The sequence below is a fragment of the Leucopleurus acutus genome (genome assembly GCF_964270905.1).
Source record: "Leucopleurus acutus genome assembly, contig: HAP1_SCAFFOLD_194, whole genome shotgun sequence".
Lineage (NCBI taxonomy): Eukaryota > Metazoa > Chordata > Mammalia > Artiodactyla > Delphinidae > Leucopleurus > Leucopleurus acutus.
In genome coordinates this window covers 95,407-119,985 of record NW_028139128.1, presented here as the reverse complement: position 1 = coordinate 119,985, position 24,579 = coordinate 95,407, and the positions used below count along the sequence as shown (strand labels likewise).

General features: G+C 38.6%; 1 protein-coding gene across 3 annotated transcripts; it reads left to right on the top strand.

The window, feature by feature from the left end:
- Nucleotides 1-3,005: 3,005 nt before the first annotated feature.
- On the top strand, nucleotides 3,006-24,262 carry LOC309978929 (uncharacterized protein). Of its 3 annotated transcripts, none has more exons than XR_014327161.1 (3): nucleotides 3,006-3,177; nucleotides 23,357-23,493; nucleotides 24,150-24,262. XR_014327161.1 is itself a non-coding variant. In XM_082865784.1 (3 exons), the coding sequence occupies exons 1-3, from the start codon at nucleotides 3,022-3,024 to the stop codon at nucleotides 4,080-4,082; spliced, it is 411 nt and encodes a 136-aa protein (XP_082721910.1). In that variant the 5' UTR covers nucleotides 3,006-3,021; the 3' UTR covers nucleotides 4,083-4,299. The 3 variants fall into 3 exon arrangements, 1 of the variants encoding a protein (XP_082721910.1); XM_082865784.1 differs by lacking the exons at nucleotides 23,357-23,493; nucleotides 24,150-24,262 and adding exons at nucleotides 3,476-3,582; nucleotides 3,935-4,299; XR_014327162.1 differs by lacking the exons at nucleotides 23,357-23,493; nucleotides 24,150-24,262 and adding an exon at nucleotides 19,606-20,030.
- Nucleotides 24,263-24,579: the final 317 nt, after the last annotated feature.

Here is a 24,579-nt window from a genome sequence, read left to right as displayed (position 1 = left end):
CCATCTCTGCTCCAGGCTGTGAGCTCCTGGAAACTAGGGAACTCTTGGTCATTTTGTGCCCCACACAAGGGCACCTGGCAGAGAAGGAGTGCATGGTGCATAGTTGCTGAAGGAATATGTGTGACTATCTTGGCGCCCTCATTTTTAACCAGCTGGACTGTGGATGTGAATGCTACTGACAAGAGTTTAAAGTTGTATGTGTAACAGGGGGGACCACAAAGCCCTCTATGTGGCCCTCAGTGGGCATCAGTGATGCAAAAGCCTGCCTGCTCCTAGGTGACCAGCACTACAACTGTGGTCCTGGGCCTGCACACCCCACAAAAACTGGTACCTTTATTTGGGTGTCCTCAACACAGAAGCTCTTCAGAGTCACAGGGGCATAGGGTAGAACATACAGGCTCCAGAGCAGCGCAGTGAAAGTGACCCCAGAAGCTTCCTTTTCCCCACCGTTTTGTCCATCACTGTGGTGTCTCTTTGCTCATCAGGGATGACCTCAGCCAAAACAATGATATCCCCCCATCCAAATGAGGACCACGAGGCCCCAACTAAGACTGGTCTTCTTCCTAGAACCCTGTCTCTGGGTCTGAGGCTCTGCCCCCTTGTGCTCACAAGGCCTCGTTTCCCCAGCTAATCCCTCCTCTGAGGGACCTCCGTGAAGTAGAGAGCATTTTGCCAAACTCTCAGAACACAGTGGTCAGTGGTGGAGAACCAAGTTTCTAAGCAGTCTTTCCAAGCATGCAGAACACTTGCAATCCGCCACGGCACTCACACAATTTGTAGAGAAAGAAAGCCCTTCTCCCCTGCAGCACTGTCTACACTGGGGAATGGGGTGTGTGCTCAGCCTGGGTCTAGAAGATCAGAATGGTGGACTGTAAGACCCCAGGCCCTGTCCGCTGGAGAACACTAGCGAGATGGCCCACGCCCAGGCAGGACTATGGGAACTTGGAGAATCCCCCTCATTCTTTCGACCTCTGGACACACTGCCAGATGGATGGACGCCCCTGCTCCATGGCAAAGCTCTCTCCAACATTTTCTTGCTCTCCTCAACACTTACATATTGTTTTCTCTTCCTTAACCACCCTCGCATCATCCCCAGCTGTTAACCCTATTTCTATTTGTACATACATATGTCTGCATGGAGATGCGGAGAAAGTAATGGCCCAAACTGAGCCGAATTGGCAGGAATTCACCAGGATCTTAAGGGTTCTTATTTCAAAACCAAACATGATGGGAGGGACTGAGTACTGGCTTTGGGAGCTGGATTCCTCACTTTTATTCCGGCCTCTGCTCACATATGGTGTCCTAGACAAGTCCCTGCCTCTTTGTGGGCTTCAGTTTTCAAATTATATAAAGAGGGCTTCGATGCAGAGATGCATAGGCACGTGCACAGCCAGACAGGTTCTCAGGCTCCAGCAACAGTAGATAGGTTGTTGGCGTGAGTGAGCTCAGGCAGGCACGGGTACACAGGCCTCCTAACATGGGCAGATGTAGGCGGACATGTAGCAGGAGTGACCAAGATACCTATGTCCTAGCACAAGCAAGAGACAGGGCTCCTGTATCCCACCTCCCTGCACCAGCATGAACACTGCAAGAAGGGCTCTCCTCAAAGGTGAGCTCTGTCTGATGCCCCCACCTGCTGTGTCTAAAAGGTCCACATTCTCTGGAGCCCTAAGGACAAAGATCATTCACAGTGGAGTGGTTCCCAGCAAGTAAATTGGGGATGGAAGTGATATTTTCTTTGTAGAGGCTCAGGCCCTGGAAACACGCTCCCTCATTTGCCATACATTTTCCCTTTACAACTGAGTGGAATAAACCCAAGGAACATACCCGTAGTTGAAAGCACATGTTGTTGTTGGACAATCCACAAATCGAAGGTTGCTGGGTCCCTGAATCTCTTATTGGAAGAAAATCAACAAGCAGAATCATTTGCTATTTCAAAGCCTTTGTTGAGCTGTTATATGATGTAAGTTTATGAAAGGTTCAAACAACTGATATTTTCATGTATATCTGTTAAGCAGCTAATTTTAAAGTCTGTAACAAAAGTATGTTCTGAAGAAACTTTTTCAAGAAAAATTACTTTCCAAAGTCTGAAAACAGAAAATCTCACGTGAAGTTCTGAAAGGATAAGTTTTAAAATGTAATTCATGAGTTTGTTTATTTAAGGAACTGATTATGAATTTTGTAAATAATTTTGGATATTAGAAATGTGTATCTTAAATACATTATCATTTTGTTTTCTGATATTTTATATTTAACGTATTTTACATTACTTTCTTGTGCATAAAAATATAATTGAATAAAGGTGGTCATAAGCAGAATGTTTTTTCTTGTTTCCTTATTTTTTGAGAGGATTTGCTAAATGAGGGAAAACACAGTTTGATTCCCTCCCTGACAAGCTCCAAGGTATGTCAGCTGTATTCCACTGCTTCAGATAGCTAACGGTTTCTTGGAATTAACTGTGGACTCCTATTCTCAAATGAGGAAAAGTCCATAGATTTTCTACTCTCATCTTCTGTTTCAGTTATTTGTGATTGTGATCAACTCTGTATATTACTATAGAGAATTTTATTCCAAGCAGATCAGCTGTCCTCTGTGTCTAACAGGTTGAAGATCCAGTGGAGAATCTGATGGTAGAAATTGGTGGCTCTTTTCTAGGGACCTGAAATGGATACTGTCATTGTGGCATAGAATAGAGGTTATTATCATTTTTGGGGGGATGACCTAAAAACCAGATGACATGACTCCAAAGAGTGGGGCACATCCCAGGCAAGAGAGCGGCCATGGCTGTATCAGAGCATCACCAGTGCCATCAGCACAGAGGCTGGGGCACTGAGATTTTGAGTAACTTAGCATCCTGGCTGGGAGGGGGCACATGTTCTCCAGTGAGTTCGAGCATCCTACACTTCCCCCAAGGGCCTGCAGGGGGGGGCACGAAGCCACTATGTCACAGGCGATGGGGCGCATGCGCAACTGCATCCGCACTTGATGGGCGGTCTTCCCTGAGGACGGAGTGGAGGCGCCATGGCGGTTGCGGGCCCGCGCGTGGGGCTGGCTGGTCTGCGGGAGGAAGACGTTCCCCGCCCGCGCCCCGGCCGGTGCAAAGGGGCTGTGCCCGCTCCTCGAGGTTCCGCGTCTTCCTTTCCGGCCGCCCCGCGCGGTGTATCCCCACCTTCTCAGGTAACGTTCGATGTCGCTTGTTGTCCCTCGGATCCGGTCTCCGAGGGGCCGGCGGCGTGGAGGCTGTTCCTGGCGGGGCGTCTGTTCCGGACGCGGGGCGGTTGGCGGGAGGAGCCACGCCCGAGTCGGAGCGCGGGAAGCGCGTGTCCTCGCGGGCGGCGCGGCTGAGTCCCGGACCCTCGGGCCGCGGGGAAGGAGCTGGGGCGCGGCCGACCGGGAGAGTTCACCGTCGCGGAGTGACTCTGCTGCGTTTCCTCAGACGCTCCCGGAAGGTTGTAAAAATGTCCCTTTTTTATAGTGGCCAAGAGAAATGTTTCCGCCCCTTGTCCTCAACCGCACGGAATTATCCACTTATTCCTTTGTTCAAAGACCTAAACTAACAGACTATACACGGATGATGTGCAGGTAACGTGGATCTAGTTGAAAACGTATTGAAAGAGTAAAAAAACAGGGCTTCCCTGGTGTCGCAGTGGTTGAGAGTCAGCCTGCCGACGCAGGGGACACGGGTTCGTGCCCCGGTCCGGGAAGATCCCACATGCCGCGGAGCGGCTGGGCCCGTGAGCCATGACCCTAAGCCTGCGCGTGCGGAGCCTGTGCTCCGCAACGGGAGAGGCCACAACAATGAGAGCCCGCGTACCACAAAAAAAAAATAAATAAAATTTAAAAAAACAGTAAAAAAAACAGTGTAGTAAAACACACTATGTTAAGTTTTATAGTTTAAACATTTTACTTGTACTTTTACTTTTCCGTCTTAAAGGAATAAAATTATTTGGAGCGTATTGTCAGCTATGGATCGGCACTTGCCATCTACCTCGACAAGGATTAAATCAGGTGCTGGTGCAGCTGCTGCAGCCGCTGACCTTCAACACCCCCTGAAAGGAGTTCAGGGTGGAGAGCGGAAATGACGTGCTCTGTGCTCGGGGGAAGCTGGCAGGACAGCTCTTCAGAGAGTTAGATACTTTCAGGAGCTGATTTTATGAGCCCAGTTCTTGTATCTCCTCGTGTCTAGAGAAGCACTGAAATCCTTCATGGTGACGTCACTAGCCGGAGCCTGCATGAGACGAGCAGAAACCTTCTGCAAAAATTATATGTGCTCGATTGCGTGTACTCCCCCTTCACCAAAATTACATATACACTGAACTTCCCCCTGCCTCTTCGGAACAGTTTCTTGGAGCCATCTGAGATTCTGTCTCCCAGGATATAGTCTTTATTTTGCCCCCAATAAAACTTAACTCATAACTTTCATGTTGTGCTATTTTCTCTACATCACCAATATTTATTATTTATTTATTTTTACCAATAATTCTTTTTTAAATTTATTTAATTTATTTGATTTTTGACTGCATTGGGTCTTCGTTGTTGCATGGGCTTTCTCTAGTTGTGGCGAGCGGGGGCTACTCTTTGTTGTGGCGTGCGGCTTCTCATTGCGGTGGCTTCTCTTGTTGCAGAGCACGGACTCTAGGTGCGTGGGCTTCAGTAGTTGTGGCTTGCAGGCTGTAGAGCGCAGGCTCAGTAGTTGTGGCTCACGGGCATAGTTGTTCCGCTGTATGTGAGATCTACGCGGACCCGGGCTCAAACCCGTGTCCTCTGCATTGGGGGGTGGGTTCTTAACCACTGCACCACCAGGGAAGCCCCAGATGAGCAATATTTAAGATGTAGTTCTTAGCTTTTTTCTCATTTTCAAGTCAAAATATTGCTGTGTTTGAAATTTTCTCATAATACAGTGACAGTCTTAAATATTTATACACATAAGCTCATTGAAAAATCTTCTGCAATATTCCAATGTGACTCGTATTATTAAAAATCATAATATTCATGTCAATACCAAAGTTTTATAAGAATGTAATTTAAAAAATCGTGAATCACTTTTAGAAGCTCCAGGCACAGTGACGATTTTTTTTTAACATCTTTATTGGGGTATAATTGCTTTACAATGGTGTGTTAGTTTCTGCTTTATAACAAAGTGAATCAGTTATACATATACATATGTTCCCATATGCCTTCCCTCTTACGTCTCCCTCCCTCCCAAGTGACGATTTTTAAAATATCAACCATTGCATACTTCATAAGACCATTTAAGATGAAATATATTAAAACTTAAAACTTCAACAGAATACTTAAAAGGTAAGACAGGGGCTGCTTTTTGTAAATTAAATACATTCATAGCAAATAAATTTTCTCCCAATATAGAATATGAAGGTTTTTAGCTTAATGTTGTATAGCTCCATTCAAAAGGTGAAATTAGGATATCTATAATCTCCTTATTACTTACTTTAAGCCTCTTTCCCATAAGAATTGATATTTCTATCTGTAGAATCTTCGTAGCTTATTCATTTACTTTTTATTTTGGTTTATTTTCTACAACAGAAAGAGTATTCCTATGTCTTGTTAAAGTTTTTATTCTCCTAACCTAGTTGAAGGTTACTTTCTGACATTGGTTGTAAACAAGGGGAGAGGCCTTATAATAAGCATGCGATTTTTCCTATAGTCAAGATGTTTTTCTTGGACGACTTTCTTTACAATTTCCACTTTGCTCACAATATTTTCCCATTGTGACAACTGCATAAAAATTTGTAATCTATTTATACCCAGATGCTTCTTATTTCACCACAGTACATTTGCTAATATGATTTTACATTAAATATTAATATAACATAGTTGATTTTATTCATACATGCTAACATGTCTTATATAGGTACACACATATATGAGTATCTGTTACATGCCATTCATTTGCATAGAATGATAGTTGGTTGTATCTGATCTTTCTGACTGACAATTGGATAGACTTATTTGTGTTTAAAGTACTACTTAGAACAGACATTAAAATATCACATCGTCTCATTATACAGTATTTTAAAGGTCATATTTTAAATTGTGGGAGCAGAAATTTTGTCCATTAAGGTTAAGAAATGATCAGGTCACACTTTTGGCATCGTCATGCTCAGTGGAGGAACATGGCTTCTACGTCTTCGTACATGTGCCACAGTTACACCTGTATAATATCTGTGAGCATGAGCATTTTTATGTCAACATTATCTTTTCCCAATATACTCATAATTACCTGAGGTATATCATATCTAGTTTCTCCTTTTACTTCAGTACAATCAATAAAGCTTTCTTTTGCAGTGATGGCATTTTTTCTTTTTTAACATGAAGGTACATTGTCATCTGACATATTTGTACATGATGGGCTACTGCTCTTGTACAAAGCAAAGTACTTTCATTTCATATTTTCATCTGTATTCCAGATCTAGCCTGATTTCTTAGGAGCATTATATACTTTTTTAAACTGTACTAAACACATAAGAACAGATCACTTTTTATCTTTACCTACCTCATGAGCTAAATGGATATAGACATTATAATAACATGTAAGTCTGACAAAATTGGGAAGCATTCCAGGGTTTGAGCTTCAAGTAATGTTATGTAATCTTCTAAGAGGTAATTTATTTCTGGCACATTATATGGCAACATCTACAATCACTTTCAAGTTTGTGTGCCATTTGGGCTTTCTGATATTGTCACTTTCAGCTATCCCCTAGGAACTGAGTTTGAAATTTTTTTTTTTTTTTTTTTTTTTTTTTTTTTTTTTTTTTTGCGGTACGCGGGCCTCCCACTGCTGTGGCCTCTCCCGTTGCGGAGCACAGCCTCCGGATGCGCATGCTCAGTGGCCATGGCTCACGGGTCCAGCCGCTCCGTGGCATGTGGGATCCTCCCGGACCGGGGCACGAACACGTGTCCCCTGAATGGGCAGGCAGACTCCCAACCACTGTGCCACAAGGGAAGCCCTGAATATTTTAAAAAACACTTCTGATTAGAAAATATCAGGATGAAACATTGAATTTTTGTGGTCACAACTCTGTTCTCATTATTCTAATGTAATATTTGAGTTGGCACATAATTTGATTTTGTTCCATTAGTATGAAATGTAAGCATGGAAACAAAATTTTTAAAAAGCATTCTTGGAATAAATGAACCAGTCACAATGAATTATTAGTTATTTTATTTTTATTTTATAAATGGGCTGTTTGAATATGTTCAGCCATGAAGTGACATGTAGACTCACTTCTGAGTCCTGACAGACATCTCTGGTGAGTGACTTCTTAGAAAGTGACTCAGGATACAGCCATACCAGTAAAATGACAGCAGCCAAAAGAAAGAAAAAAAAAAAACTCCCAAATAACATAATATATAATAAATGATTATACACATGTGCATTCTTAATTTAACATAAAATATGTAAAATTGGTGTTATTGGAAATTTTCTACTATCATGGTTAATTTACTTCTCTCTGTTATAAATTCTATTTAACAAGATGAAACAGTACAACTAGGTGACAGGGGAAATTAATAGTAATTACTGGTAGGACAATTTAAAAATAATATGTGTTAAAAAAATAAAAATTTGTTTAATACATTTTCATTTTAAAATTGTTTCAGATTTATAGAAAATTTGCAAGAATAGTGCAGGATTTCACAAGTAGCCCAGACTCAGTTTCCTCTCTTATTACAGTTTCATGTCATTAGGGTACATTTTTACAGTTAATGAACTAGTGTTGACACCTGTTTCTTAACAACGCACACTTTTTTCAAATTTTCTTAGACTTACCTTTTTCTCTTCTAGGATTGCATTCAGGATATCTCAGCCTCATTCCATTTAGCTGCCATTTCTCTTTAGGACACTGTTAGTTGTTATAGTTTCTGAGACATTTCTTGTTTTTGATGACCTTGACAGTCTCGAATTGGGATTTACCTGTTGTTTCCCTCGGGATTAGCCTGGGGTTATGTGTTTCACTTCGTATCAAGGGCACATGCTCTGCAGATGACTTACTACTGTTGATGTTGCCCTTGATCACCTGGCTGAGGTGGGGTTTGTCAAGTTCCTCACTGTGACATCAATCTTTACTCCCTTCCATTCGGTGTGTACCGTTTGGAAGGATGTCACTGTGTGCAGGACACATTTAGGGAGTTGGGAAGTTATGCTCCACCTTTCTGATAGTTAAACATCTGTATCTATTATTTGGGATTTTGCCTGAGCGATTCCTACACACCCATATTTATGTATCTGTTTTTCCCAGAAAAAATAGCCAGTAAGTTTATGAAATGATGCTCCATCTCAGAAGGATCAGAGAGATGCTGGGTCCAAACATCTGTGCCTTGAATACTGTCCAGCACATAGTCTTGCTCAGTAAATACCTGTGAATAAGGCTTAAAAGATATGCGGGAGGGCATACATAGTGTGCATAGTGGCAAAAGCAGATTCCAGGCAGAGGGGAGAGCAAGGTAAAATGCTGTAAAGAAGGAACATGGCTGGCTTGTTTGAGGAAAGTTGGGAATGCTGGGTGGTTGAAGTTAAGTGAGCAAGGGATAGAGCCCTTGGTGTTGTCAACACATTGTCGGCCATTTAAAGGACATTGGCTTTTACTCTGTGTGAAATAAAGGACCAGTGAATGGTTGTAAGCAGAGGATGACTACCATCTGACTTCCTCTGGCTGCTGTCCTACCAACTGACTGAAGGGGCAAAAGCAGAATTGGGGCGCCAATTAGGAGACTGCTGTAGTAACCAAGGGGGGAGCTCAGGCACGTTGTTAGCCCTGGTGATGGGGACCAGTGGTCAGATTTTCGTTGTGGTTTTGCAGGTAGAACTGGGGCCAGCTACATGGATATGACACAAGGTTCTTCACTCAGAAACACCCATGCTTGGTTTCATGCTCTTGTGTCCATCTTGAAATTCTTATTTTTTTTTCTCCTCTAGACTTATTGAGACATAATTGATATACAGCACTGTGTAAGTTTAAGATGTACATTGTGGTGATTTGATACATATATATAATGTGAAATGATTACCGCAATAAGGATTCTTCCATAAACTCACATCATTAACTTTTTTGTGTGGTAAAATTTTTGAGATCTACTCCCTTAGCAACTTTCAAATATATAATACAGCGTTGTTAACTATGGCCACCATAATGTATGTTAAAGTTCCCAGAACTTACTCATCTTAAAACTGAAAGTTTATACTCTTTGATGCAACGTATGATTTGCAGATATTCTCTCCTAATCTGTATGTAGACTATATATATATATATAAAGCTTTTTAGTTTGATATAATCCCATCTGTTGGTTTTTACTTTTCTGGCTTATGCTTTTGGGATCATATCCCAAAATTATTGCCCAAACCAGTGTTAAGTAGATTCTTCCTTATGTTTTCTTTTGGAGTTTTATAGTATCTGGTCTTATGTTTCAGTCTTCAAATTAATATTTGTGAGTTGTATAAGATAGGTGTCCAGTTTCATTTTTCTGTATGTGGTTTTCCAGTTTTCCCAACAGAATTTGGTGAAGACACTATCCTTTCCCCATTCAAAATTGCATTAAAACGAATAAATATTTAGAAATAAACTTAACGAAGGAAATGAAAAATTTGTCTTTGAAAACTACAAGACTTTGATCAAAAAAAATTGAAGAAGACAAAACAAGTGGAGAGATATAGAGTGCTGTGTTCTGTGGTCAGCAGGATTATTGTTGTTAAAACGTCCATACTACCCAAAGGCATCTATAGGTTCAATGCAATCTCTATCAGAATTCCAACAGCATCGTTTACAGATATAGAGACATCAATTTTAAAATTTTGTACGTGACCACAGAAGACTGCAAATAACCAGAGCAATCCTGAGAAAGAAAAAATTGGGAGTCATCACACTTCCTGATTTAAAATTATATTACAGGGGCTTCCCTGGTGGTGCAGTGGTTAGGAATCCGCCTGCCAATACAGGGGACACAATATCAAGCTCTGGTCTGGGAGGATCCCACATACCACGGAACAACTAAGCCAGTGCACCACAATTACTGAGACTGTGCTCTAGACACCATGAACCACAACTACTTAACTCACGTGCCACAACTACTGAAGCCTGCGTGCCTAGACCCCATGCTCTGCAACAAGAGAAGCCACCACAATGAGAAGCCCGTACACCACACTGAAGAGTAGTCCCCACTCGATGAAACTAGAGAAAGCCTGCGCGCAACAGCAAAGACCCAGCACAAACAAAAATAAGTGAATAAATAAATAAATTTATTTTAAACAAAAAGAAACAATATTAAAATCCTGTAGTTACACGACACTATGATATTGGCACTAAAATACACACATAGACTAAAGGAACAGAATAGAGAGCCCAGGAGTAAACCCCAGTGTATAAGTAACTAATATTTGAGATGAGAATAAATCACACTCACTGGGCAGGATAGTCTCTTCAACAAATGGTACTGGAACAACTGGATACTACTTATAATTTTGGGGGGAACCTCCATACTGTTTTTCATAGTGGCTGTATTAATTTACATCTCTACCAACAATGCACAAGGATTTTCTTTTCTCCATGTTCTTTCAAACATTTGTAATCTCTTGTGTTTTGGCTGTAGCCATTCTAACAAGAGTGAGATGATCTCGTGATTTTGATTTTCATTTCCCTGATGATTAAAGACATTGAACACTTTTTCATATATCTGTTGGACATTTGTATGTCTTCTTTGGAAAATATATCTATTCAGATCCTTTCTCCATTTTTAACCAGTTGTTTTTGTTTTGTTTTGCTTTTGTGTGTGGTTTTATTTTTTTCTGTGCAGAAGGTTTTTTAGGTTTTCTTAGTCCCAGTTTATTTTTGCTTTTGCTTTGTTGCCTGTCCTTTGGGGTCATAACCAAAAAATCACTATTCCCAAGACCAAGGTCAAGGAGATTTTCCCCCAGAAATTTTTTAGGTGTTTTATGGTTTCAAGTCATACATGTTTGTCTTTAATCTCTTTTGAGTTAATTTTTGTGAGTAGTGTGAGATAGGGGTCCAATTGAATTCTTCTACATTCATTAGACTGTACCAGTTTACATTTCCACCAAATATGCACACAAGTTGCCTTTTCTTCACATTCTCACAAACATTTGTTTTTTCTTCTCTTTTTTAGCATAGCCATTCTAACAGGTGTGAGCTGATGTATCATTGTGGCTTTGATGATTATTGATGTTGAGCATCTGTTCATGTACCTGTTGGACATCTGTATGTCTTTTTTTGGGGAAAATGTCTTTTCAAGTCCTTTAGCCCATTTTTTATTTAATTTTGGACTGCTATTATTTTATGTTACTTCTTATATATTTTGAATATTAGCCCCTTATCAAAAAAATGGTTTGCACATATGTTCTCCAGTTCTATAGCTGCTTTTTAGTTTGCTGATTGTTCATTTTGCTATGCAAAGTTTTTCGTTTGTTTGTTTGCTGTTCCACTTTTTTTTTTTTTTTTTTTTTGCTTTTGTGGCTCCCACATTTGGTGTTGTATCCGAAAAATATTTGCCAAAGCTATATTGAGGAACTTGTTCTTTATGCTTTCTTCAAGTAGTTTTACAGCTTTAGGTCTTATATTTAAGCCTTCAGTCCACTTTGAGTTAATTTTTGTGAGTGGTAGAAGAAAGGGGTCCAATTGTATTCTTCTGTAGGTTGTTATCCAGTTTTTTTCCAGCACCATTTATCGAAGAGACTGTGTTTCCCCTACTGCATCTCCTTGGCTCCCTTGTCAAATATTTGTTAACAGTAAATGACTGGTTTTATTTCAGTGCTCTTGATTCTGTTTCATTGGATTAAGTCTCTATTTTTTGCCAGAATCTATTGTTTTGATTACTATAGCTTTGTAATAAAGTTTGAAGTTAGGAATTGTGATGCCATTAGATTTGTTCTTCTTTGACCAGGTTGATTTGGCTATTAGTGGTGTTTTGTTGTTCCATACAAATTTTAGGGTTGTTTTCTCTTTCTGTGAAAAAATCATTGGAATATTGATGGAGATTGCACTGAATTTATAGACAGCTTTGGGTAGTATAGATATTTTTACAATATTCTTCTGTTTCATAACCATGGAAACGTTCTTCATTTATTTGTATCTTCAGTTTTTTCACCAGTGTTTTGTCATTTTCAGTGTATGGATATTTTACCTACTTGGTTTAATTTATTCCTAAATATTTTATTTATTTCTGATGCCATTTTAAATATGATTGTTTTTTACATTTCTTTTTCAAATTGTTGTTAGTATATAGAAGTACAATTGCTCTTCACATGTTGATTTTGTATCTTGCAACTTGACTGAATTTGTCTATAATTAGTAATACATTTTTTTGGAATCTTTGGGATTTTCTCTATATAAGATTATATTAAATGCAAACAGAAATAGCTTTACTTCATCCTTTTCAATTTGTATTTCTTTTATTTATTTTTCTTGCCTAATCGCTCTGGCTATGACTTCCAGTATTATGCCAAAAAGGAGTGGTGAGAGTGCACAAAACTTATTTTGTTTATATTTTTAGCAGAAAACCTTTCAAACTTTCACCATTGATTTTAATGTCTGCTGTGAATTTGTTCAATATGACTTTTATTGTGTTGAGGTACATTCTATGTATAGCAATTTGTTGAGTATTTTTTATCATGGAAGGTTCTTTAATTATTTCACATTCTCTTTCTGTATCTATTGAGATAACCATATGATTTTCATATTTCATTCTCTTAATGTGGTGCCTCACATGTTTGAATTACATAGGTTGAATTACCCTTGCATTCTAGGGATAAATTCCACTTGATCATGGTGTATGATCCTTTCAATATACTGTTGAATTTTGTTTGCTACTATTTCACTGAGAATTTTTGCATCTATATTAGTAATACTTGACAGTTGTTTTTTTTTTTCTTGTAATGTTCTTATCTAGCTTTGGTATCAGGATAATGCTGGACTCATCAAATGAGTTTGGGAATGTACCTCAAAGTTTTTTTTAGAAAACTTTGACATGGAGTTGTTTTAATTCGATTTAAATGTTTGGTTGAATTTCCCAATGGAAATTGGAAAATTTCCATCTGGTCCTAGCCTGTTTTTTTTTTTTTTTTTGTAAATCTTTTATTACTGATACAATCTTTTCACTCATCATTGGTCTGTTTGGTTTGTCTATTTCCTCATGATTCAGTTTTGGTAGTTTTTATGTTGCTAGGAATTCATTTCTTCTAGGGTATCAAACTTGATGGTATATATGTGTTGATGGTCACCTCTCATGAGCTGTGGTATTTTTGTTGTATCAGTTGTAATGTCTCCTTTTTCATTTCTGATTTTATTTGCATATTATCTTTTATTCTTCATTAGTATAGCTAAAACGTTAATTTTGTTTTCATTTCAAAAACCACCTCTTGCATTGATGTTTTCTATTGTTTGCATGGTCTCTGTTTTATTTCTGTTCTCATATTTCTTATTTCATTGCTCTGCTACTTGTGAGCTTAGTGGTTTTTCTTTTGTTTGCTAGTCCCGTGAGAAGTAATGTTGTTTACTTGTGATCTTTTTTTTTCTTATTGTAGGCATTTGTTTCAATAAACTCTCTTATTACTGTTTTTCTTTCAGCCCATAAGTTTTAGCAAGTTGTGTTTCAATTTCCTTTTAAGATTGTTTTTAAATTTCAAAGACATTATTGTAAAGCTGTTGTAATTTTCCCTCCAGTTTTATTGAGATATAATTGAACACAGTACTATTTAAGTTGAAAATGCACATTATAATGATTTGACTTCCATATATTGTGAAATTGTTATTGCAGTAAGTTTAGTTAACATACATCGTCTTATATAGATGCAAGAAAAGAAAAATAAGGAAAATATATTTTCCTGTGATGAGAACTCTTAAGATCTACTTGCTTAACAGCTTTCAAATATACCATATGGCAGTGTTAACTCTATTCATCATGTTGTATATAATATTCTCAATACTTATTTATCCTATAACTGCAAGTTGGTACTTTTGGACTTCATCAAATTCTGCCTCTTCTCACCTCCCTCCTCTGGTAACCAAAAATCTGACCTTTTTCTGTGAGTTGTGTGTGTGTGTGTTTTCCACATATAAGCTTGATCTGACTTCTCTCACTTAGTATAACGCCCTCAAGGTCCATCCATATTGTCACCAATGGCAAGATTTCCTTCTTTCTTATGGCTGAATGTTACTCCATTTTCTAAATATACCACAAGGTTTATATCCACTCATCTGTTGACAGACACACGTTTTTTCCATGTCTTGGCTATTGTAAACACTGCTGCTATGAACATGGAAGTGCAGATATCTCTTCAACATAGTGTTTTTAATTCTTTCAATATATTCCCATAGATGAAAATGCTGGACCATATGGTAGTCGTATTAAATTTTGAGGGCCTTCTCTAGTGTTTTCCATAGAGGCTGAACCAATTTATAAGACAAGCAAAAGCACACAAATCATCCCTTTTCTCCACATCTTTGCTAGCAGATCTCTTGTCTCTTTGATGAATTCCATTCTAACAGTCCTGAGGTGATATCTCATTGTGGTTTAGATTTAATTTCCCTGATGTGTAATGACGTTGAACACATTTTCATGTATTTGTTGTACATTCACATATCTTCTTTGAAAAAATGTCCATTGGGCTCTTTGCAACAGGTTTTAATTGGCTTAACTTATTTTGTGCTACTGAGTTCTATGATGTATTTTAGATATCAACCCCTTATTTGTTGTAAGGTTTGCAAATATTATTTTTGATTACATAGGCTCTTTCCGTTATTTATTTATTTTATTTTGTTTTGTAGCAGATTTTGAGTTTGATATAGTTCCACTTGTTAATTTTTTAAATTGTTGTTTGTGCTTAAGGTATCATCAAAAATAATATTAAAATTTCTGTGTTAAAAAGATTTTTACTGTTTTCCTCCAGGAAGAAAAGCTTCCCATCTTACAGTTGTCTTTACCTTATCTTGTTTCTATTTAATTGTCATGAGTGGTGTTAGACAGGAGTCTAGTTTTATTCTTTTGCATATAACTATGCAGTTTTCCAAGCACTGTTTAATGAAGAGATTGTCTCTCCACCGAGTGTTCCTGACTGTCTTATCAAATATTAGTTGACCTTATATGCATGGGTTTATATCTGGATTCTCAGTTCTATTCCATTGTTGTGTATGCCTTTCTACATGACAGTACCATACTACTTACATTACTATAGTTTTATAATACAGTTTGATATCATGTGATACCTCCAGGTTTGCCGTTCTTTCTCATGGTCGCATTGCATATACAAGTTCTTTTGTGATTCCTCATACATTTCTCTGTTGTTTTTTTCTACTTTAAAAAAATGCCATTGGATTTTGATAGGAATTGCATTATATCCATAGATGGCTTTGGGTGGTATGGACATTTTAAAAATATTAATTCTTCCGATCATGAACAAGGGATAACTTTACGTTTATTTCTGTCTTTTCCAATTTTTTTCATCAGTGTATTGTAGCTTGTATTGTAGATATCTTTCATCTCCTTAGATAAATTTACTCCTTTTTATTTTATTAGTTTGGATGCTCTTATAAATAGAATGGTTTTCTTTTTTCAGATCATTGTTAGTATATAGAAATATGACTGATTTTTGCATTTTAAGTTTTTATTCTGCAAATTTACTCATTATGTTGATTAGTTTTAACAGGTTTTTGGTGACGTTTTTCAGAGTTTCTATATATAAAATCATGTTATCTTAAAATAGACACATTTTTACCTCTTAATTTCCAGTTCTGATGCCTTTTATTTCTCTTCCTTGACTGATTGCCCTGGCTAGGACTTCCATTTCTATGCGGAATGAGTGGTGAGAGTGGACTCCCTTGTCTTGTTTCTGATATTAGAGAAAAATTTCACACTTTCACTCTTGAGTGTGCTTTGAACTGTGACCTTGTCATATTTGGCCTTTTAAAAATATTATTTACTTTTGGCTGCATTGGGTCTTTGTTGCTGCATGCGGGCTTTCTCTAGTTGCAGTAGGTGGGGGCTACTCTTCGTTGTGGTGCGTGGGCTTCTCATTGCAGTGGCTTCTCTTGTTGCAGAGCATGCACTCTATGCATATGGGCTTCAGTAGTTGTGGCACACAGGCTCAGTATTTGTGGCTCACGGGCTCTAGAACACAGGCTTAGTAGTTGTGGTGCACGGGCTTAGTTGCTCCTTGGCATGTGGGATCTCCCCGGACCAGGGCTTGAACCCATGTCCCCTGCATTTCCTGGCACATTCTTAACGACTGCGCCACCAGGGAAGTCCCGATATTTAGCCTTTATTATGTTGAGTTACATTCATTTTATACCTAACTTATTAAATGTTTTTTCTGTGCCTATTGATATTATATTTTCCTTTTGTTCTATTAATATGATGCATCCCATTTATTTGATTTGTTAGTATTTATTCAGAATTTTTAAACCTATATTCATCAGTGTTATTGGCCTGTAATTGGCAGTGTCCATTTCAGATTATTATATCAAAGTAATGCTGGCCTTGTAAAATGAGTTTGGGAGATATTCCTCCTCATTCATTTTTTCTCTTTCTTTTTTGAAGAATTTTAGGATTGGCATTAATGCATTAAATATTTGGTTAAATTTACCAGTGAAGCCATTTGATCTTGAGTTTTTCTTCATTTGAAGAGTTTTGATTACTGATTTAATTTCCATACTACTAATTGCTTCATTTAGATTTTCTCTTTCTTCCTAATTCACTTTTGGTAGGTTGTATGTTTCTAAGAATTTTTTCCATTTATGTAGGTTGCCCAGCTTGTTAGCATGTAGTTGTTCAAAGTAACATGTTATCCTGCTTATCGTTGCAGTAGAGTTGTAATGTTTTCTCTTTTATTTATAATTTTGTTGATTTGGGTCTTCTCTCCTTTTCCTTGGTTAGTCTAGCAAAAGGTTCGAAATTTTACCTTTTAATGAACCAACTCTTAGTATCACTAATCTTTTCTGTTGTTTTCCTCTTCTCTATGACATTGATTTCTGCTGTAATCTTTATAATTTTCTTGCTTCGCTAATTTTGGGCTCAGTTTGTTCTTTTTCCAGGTCCTTGAACAGAAGAGTTAGGTTTTTGATTCGAGATATTTCTTAACTCGTAAGGTAGACATTTGTTGCAATAAACCTCTCTCTTAACGCTCCTTTTGCTGCATCCCATAGCCTTTAGTATACTGTGTTTCCATTTCAGTTTGTCTCAAAATACTGTCTTATTTCTTCTTAAATTTATTCTTTGATAAATTAGTTGGTCAGGAGAGTGTTGATCAATTTTTTTGTATTCATTAGTGTTCCAGTTTTCATCCTGTTATTGATTTCTAGTTTAATAATATGCTCAGAAAATATACTTGGTATAATTTAAGTCTTCCTGAGATCACTAAGACTTGATATGTGGTCTATCATGTGGTCTTTTCTAGAAAATATGTTTTCTGCACTTGAGAAGACTGTGTATTCAGCATATGTTGGATAGAATGCTCTGTATATGACTCTTAGGATCATTTGGCCTTTAGTGTTGTTCATATCAATTGATTTTTTTAAATTGAAATAGAGTTGAGTTACAATGTTGTATTAATTTTTGCTGTATAGCAAAGTGTCTCAGTTATACACATATATACATCTGTTTTATATTCTTTTCCATTATGGTTTATCTCAGGATATTGAATATCCTGTTCCCTGTGCTATACAGTAGGACATTGTTTTTTATCCATTCTATATGCAATAGTTTGCAGCTACTATCCCCAAACTCTCAGTCCATCCTTCCCCAACCCCCTCCCACATGGTAACCACAAGTCTGTTCTCTATCTCTGTGAGTCTGTTTTGTTTTGTAGATAGGTTCATTTGTGTCATATTTTAGATTTCCCTTATAAGTAATACCATATAACATTTGTCTTTCTCTTTATGGCTTACTTCGCTTAGTATGCTAATCTCTAGTTGCATCCATGTTGCTGCAAAAGGCATTATTTCATTCTTTTTATGGCTGAGTAATATTCCATTGTATATATGTACCACATCTTCTGTAGCTATTCATCTGTTGATGGACATTTAAGTTGCTTCTATGTCTTAGCTATTATAAATAGTGCTACTACGAACATTGGGGTGCATGTATCTTTTCAAATTATCATTCTCTCTGGATATATGCCCAAGAGTGGGATTGCAGGATCATATGGCAACTCTTTTTTAGTAACCTCCATACTGTTCTCCATAGTGGCTGTGTCAATTTATATTCCCACCAACAGTGTAGGAGGGTTCCCTTTTCTCCACACCCCCTCCTGCGTTTGTTATTTGCAGACTTTTGATGATGGCCATTCTGCCTGGTGTGAGGTTGTACCTCATTGTAGTTTTAATTTGCATTTCTCTAATAATTAGTGATGATGGGCAACCTTTCATATGCCTATTGGCCATCCGTATGTCTTCTTGTGAGAAATGTCTGTTTCAGTCTTCTGCCCATTTTTTGATTGGTTTGTTCGGTTTTTTGTTGTTGAGTTGTATGAGCTGTTTGTATATTTTGGAAATTAAGCCCTTGTTGGTTGCATCATTTGGAAATATTTTCTCCTAGTCGGTATGTTGTCTTTTCATTTTCTTTATGGTTTCTATTGCTGTGAGAAAACTTATAAGTTTGAGTGGATCTCGTTTGTTTAGTTTTGCTTTTATTTCTATTGCCTTGGGAGACTAACCTAAGAAAACACTGGTACAACTTATGTCAGAGAATGTTTGGTTATGTTCCCTTTTAGGAGTTTTATGGTGTTATGTGTTATATTTAAGCCTTTAAGCCATTTTGAGTTTATTTTTGTGTATGGTGGGAGAGTGTTCTAACTTTATTGATTTGCATGAACCAACTTTTCCAACACCTCTTGCTGAAGACACTATCTTTTCCCCCAATTGTCTATTCTTCATGAGAGATGAATTGACCATGGGTCTGTGGATTTATTTCTGAGCTCTCTATTCTGTTCCATTGATCCATAAGTCTGTTTTTGTTCCAATATCAGGCTGTTCTGATTAGCATTGTAGCATTGTCTGAAGTCTGGGAGGGTTATGCCTCCTGCTTTGTTATTTTTCCTCAGGATTGCTTTGGCAATTCTGGGTCTTTTATGGTTCCATATACACTTTAGGGTTATTTCTTCTACTTCTGTGAAAAAAATGTCATGTGTAATTTGATAGTGATCACATTAAACCTGTAGACTGCTTTGGGTAGTATGGACACTGTCATTTTAAACAGCTGCAGCCTGTTCTCACTTTCAGTGGAACCAGCTTCCCTCTGGAAGCAGGTGTCCATGCAGGGCTCTTAGAAATAAGACAGACAACACCACCCACGTGGACTCTTCATACACACCTCTGGCCACTGTGTCTTTGCTTTCTAGAAGTAACCTCCTTAATCAAGTGGGTGGCATCTGGGGATGCGGCAGCCATCACCCTCCAGGAAGAGTCAGTGCCCCTCCTACCACTGAGGAATGAGTGGTCCTGTGCCTCATTCACACTAAGGGCTGCAGTTTCAGGAGTTTGGGGAGCTTTTGTTTTGCTGCTTTAGTGGATGAGAAATGACACATAACCCATTGTCTCCTTTTCACTTCTCTTCTGATGATTGAGGCTGGACTTTTGTCACTTTCAGTTATTTCCAGAATGCAGCCACTTTTCCCAGTTCTGGGGGAAATCACTGAGCATGCCTTCCTGGGTGTTCCCAGCCACAGACTGTGATGCACATGCAGCGAGGAAACTCCACTCTTTGTGCAAGTACTAAGTAGCTAGTGACTGGCTTCTGACCAACAGAATATAGCAAATCAGGGGAGGTCAGTGTTAAGATTCATTGACAGAACCTCTGTCACTTACATCTCACTTGCTGCATCCTGTGTTCTCTCTCTGTTTCTGTCTGACTCTCTCTTTTATCCCTGTACCTGGGGAAGCCTGCATGGGTGTTACTAGGTTCCATATGGAGAGGCCCACATAGGAGAGAACACAGGGAAGTCCCAGGCCTCCAGGCAGAGGCACTAGGCTCTCAGCTCAGACTGCATCCTGCCGGTACCCATCTCAGTGAGTCTGGGAACAAATCCTCCCCTGTGGAGCGACAGCTGAGACCTCAGCCTCAGCTTCGTAGAGACCTTGAGTCGAGGGCACCCAGCTAAGTGCTGTGGGAGCTCAGGAGTAACTAGGTGTATGTATTTTGTATGTTGGGAAACCCTCCATAATGATCTGCAGTAAATCAGACAATCTTTAACATAGAGCAGGTCTACTCAATGTTATGTAGAAACAACCACAAAGATAATGCATATTAATAAAGGTAATAAAATGGGCTACAACAATAATAGTGAGAATTATGATGATATTACCATTACTACTGTTAAAGAGAAAAATAAAAATAGAAAGATTGCAGATTTGCGTACAGACTACTCTAAGTAAATTTCAGTGTACCTATATCAGATGTCCTCTGGGATATTTTAGAGTCAGAATGCTAGGTTTGCACAAAGAAATTTGTTCTGAGAGGAGAAAACAAGCAGGTGATCCTGGGTCAGCAGGGAGGATGATATGTTGGCACAAACAGTGCAGGGGCTCCCTGGGGGACTTAGAAAAAGAAATGGTTACTTGAGCAGGCACGTCACCATCTCTATGTCTGCCAATGCCGCACCAGCTTTTCCTGGACCCCTGAGTGAATTTAAAACATGTCCCCAGGTTCAGGCATGCCAAGGATACTCTCCTTACTTCTCACTTGTCACAATGTCAGCTCCTGGGCTGACTTTTCTAATTCGGAGGACTGGACTCCAGGAGCGATACCTTCTCCAGCCTTCCCAGGAGACATGATATTAGTTCCTGGCACAGAGTTGAGGTGGAAAATCCTGTGCTGAGTCTGGCAGGACAAGGGTGTCTTCCAGGGCTCTTGCACTGGCACCACCTTCTGGTCACTTAAGAGGACTTAAACATTGTTCTAGAGGCTCAAGAAAGTCAAGAGTGTCCTCCCTGGGGTTCACTTACCAGTAACAGCTGTCTCTTCCTCCACTGGGTAAGTCTGAGTATCTCAGGAGGCTCTCTGACCCACAAGTACCCATAAGTACAGCAGGAACCAGGAAGCACCATGTGTATGTAAATCTGTTGAAAACTCTCCACAATACTCTTCAGTAAATTGGATACATTCATGAGCAGAGAAACTTAATAAGAAATGCAATAACAGCAACAGTGATAAATAATAATATCAATAGTGATTACAATCATAAAGATATTAATTGTACTACTACCAATCATAATACTAATAAACTTAAGGACTGAGGGATTATAGACTTTCCTAATTGAATGACAAGTTTCCTGGGGTATTTTGGAGTCAGAGTCCTAGGTTAGCAGCCAAAGTTGTAGGTTTGCATAGTGAAGGTATAAATAGAGCAAAACTAAATAGCAGCAGGTAACAGAAATCCGTGGGAGGGCGTGGGCTGACTTAAGTCTCATATTCCAAGCCCAGAGGAGAGAACTATGTAGAAGAGCAAAGAAGATCCTGGGCTTTCCTGACACATGGAGCCAGCAAAGCTCATGAGTTCTGATGACTGGTGTCTGCGGCTCTAACCCGGGAAAGAAAAGCAGGACTCCAGATACACCTTCAATACGTGAAAAAAACACGTAAAATGTACATGGAGCTTCAGCTCTATCTCTACCCCCACTGCCTGACAATTGACAAAGTGGCAGATCAGGGCTATTGATTGCCTTTTGATGCACCTACAGACTTACTTGGAATTGGGAGGAGAATATTACTTATGAATTTACATGTAAAATTTTTATAATAACCTATCTGGAAGTTGAATTACCACTTTCTTGGGAAATTGATAGGTTATTTTACACAACACCTCATACGCTTCCTTTAGTAACATTTCTTCACAGTATATATATTTCTGAATATGTATGAAAGGCACATGCCATATCAGCCCAGAGAAGCCATTGACGGGGCTTTAGAGATCAGTGACCTTTGAGAACGTGTTTGTAGAACTCACTCATAAAGAGTAGGAACTGCTGGACATATTGCAGAGAAAGATGTACACAGATGTGATGCTGGAGGACGCCCGTTGTCTCATCTTCTGAGTGCGTCTCTCAATATTTATTTACTTCCTTATGCATGTCTTATTGAAATAGGCTCTGCAGCTTCCACATATGCTGCTGCACTCTTGTCCCTGACTCATGCTTCTGTAGCACTTAGAGCAACCTGGAACGAATGTGTTCCTTTACTTATCACAGCACATTTGTCTCTGCATGGAGATAAAATCTCCATTACCACAATCTCACGTATACATTACTAGTCTGCCACCAGCACGCAGAATAATACTGGACACAGATGAGGGCTATTTTATCTAACAGACAAGTGACTTTATGTTGCTAAGTAATTCTTCTGCTCGGGGGACTACTATGAGGTTTGAACACAGCAAAAAACACATAACAGCTTGTATCCCCCTTTCTACCTGAACTCCAAGTAATAATCTCATGGGTCCTTCGTTTATTGGATTGTGTTAGAAAACAGTGTTAACCACATTATGAAAACGTTGCTTCCTTCCTGGCTGAGACGTCTAGGCAGCTTGCAGACTGTCTTTCCTCTTGGACAAGAAGAGCAGCAACCAGAGATTTTACTGTCTCTGAGTGAAGTGTCGGGTGAACACCTTCAGTGTTTCCCCCATTCAGTGTGCTCGAACTTGGGCTGCCATTGATGCCCGCACACTTGAGCCTTGGCATGTTGTCCTGCGCTTGCATTGCATGCACTGTTCTCAGCACAGAACTTTAAATCCATCTAGCATTTCCCACATGTATCAGGGCATCAGCTCTGCAAAGCAGATGTAATTTCCCAGTGGGAGCAAGAAGAGTAGGTGTGGAGGGAAGAGGAGGGTTTCCCCAGGCTGGGGTCCAAGTCAGCTCCAGACACATGTGCTCTGTGTGGGGAGGGAGCAGGACACTTGGAATGTCAACTGGAGGTTGGCTCGACTAAAGGATATTTTTAGAAATGTATGTGAAGCCATTGAGTCAGATTATCCAGATTCTGTCATTATGCATCACACATCAATTTCTCTTCACGTTTCCCCCTGTACTTTTCACCTCAGAGAAGCAAAAATCCTGTCCACGTGGGAATTAAAATTTCATGCTTTTGTCTTTGCCATGGTCTCTTTAATAATTTTTCCTCTCATATTCCCTGTAGCGTCTGAATTTATTTTATTTTTCTTTTACCTAAACACTGAACATCTTATTAACATTTTTCTAAACCATGTTTCTATTCACTGGTGTATTCCTCAAATTCATGTTCTTTCCCCTGTAATGTACTTTTCAACAATTTAATCCCCAAATGTCACATGTGTTGTTTCTTATTTATTTATTTAATTTAATTATTATTTTTGTCTTATTTCAAGCAAAAACTGTGACCATTAAAAGCAAGAAATGATATCCAGGCAAGTTATTTTCCTGGTGGAACAATGTAGCTGTAAGAAAATAGTAAATTTCTTCAGGTGTGAACCCTGGTCATCCACATGTGAAACCTGGGAATGAGGTAAGTTAGGAATTCAGCAGGCTCATAGAACTCAGTTACAGTGCAGTGTAAACACCAGACCAGCATAAAGTGTTCATTTTATGGACTAAATTAGACTGAATTTTGATGATAGCTAGTAGAAATGCTACAAAGGGGGGATGTCCATGCAGAAGATTTACATACTATGTGTATGTAACTGACATGGAGATCATTTTAACTGGAGAATATCATTCAATAGACTTACATACACATGAGTTTTCACAGCATAGAAAACGCTTTTACTGTAATGAATGAAGGAGAGCCCTGAGGGATTTTTAATTCCTTAGTCACCATTGAATCCTCACACTGGATCTATCAATGCTAAAATCAACCTGAAAAGCCGGAGTTCATATCAAAATTCTCAGACATGGAAAAACTCTTATCAAGAATGTTTTACCACACATTTCAGCTATGAATTCATAATTTTGGCTAAAAACCTCTTATTTTATAAATAAGTAGAATAAAAATATAGATTTGTTAAGTAATCTTAGAATGATAAATACAAAACTTTGAAACAATAAGTACTTTTGTAAATAGATTAGCATTAAGAAATATATATAAACAAAGTTATATGTGACAATTATTATGATCCACTTAATTGTGATTGTCAGTAAGATTATCAGTTGCTTTCTCATCAGAAATTTTGCAGGCCAGAAGAGAGTGAAATGATATGCTTAAAGCATGGCGGGAACTACCTACCAACAATTCTATATCTTACAATATTATTCTTCAAAAATGAGGAAAATGCGAGACGGTCTCAGACAAAAGCTGAAGGAGTTCAGTACCATAATATCTATCCTTCAAGAAATGCTAAAGGGAGTACTTCAAGTTCAAATGGAAGGACACCAGTAACTTGAGGCCATATGAAAATATATATGTCTCTGATAAAGGAAAATAAATGGACAAATAGAGAAAACACTATAATTTTGACTTTTGGCTATACTTTTTATTATTCTAGGATATTTTTTTAAACCAAAATATTAAAATAATTATAAATTTATTGCTATTGCGTGATTGTTTCCCCCAAAATTCATATGTTAAAAATACAACCTCCAAATGTGTTGGTAT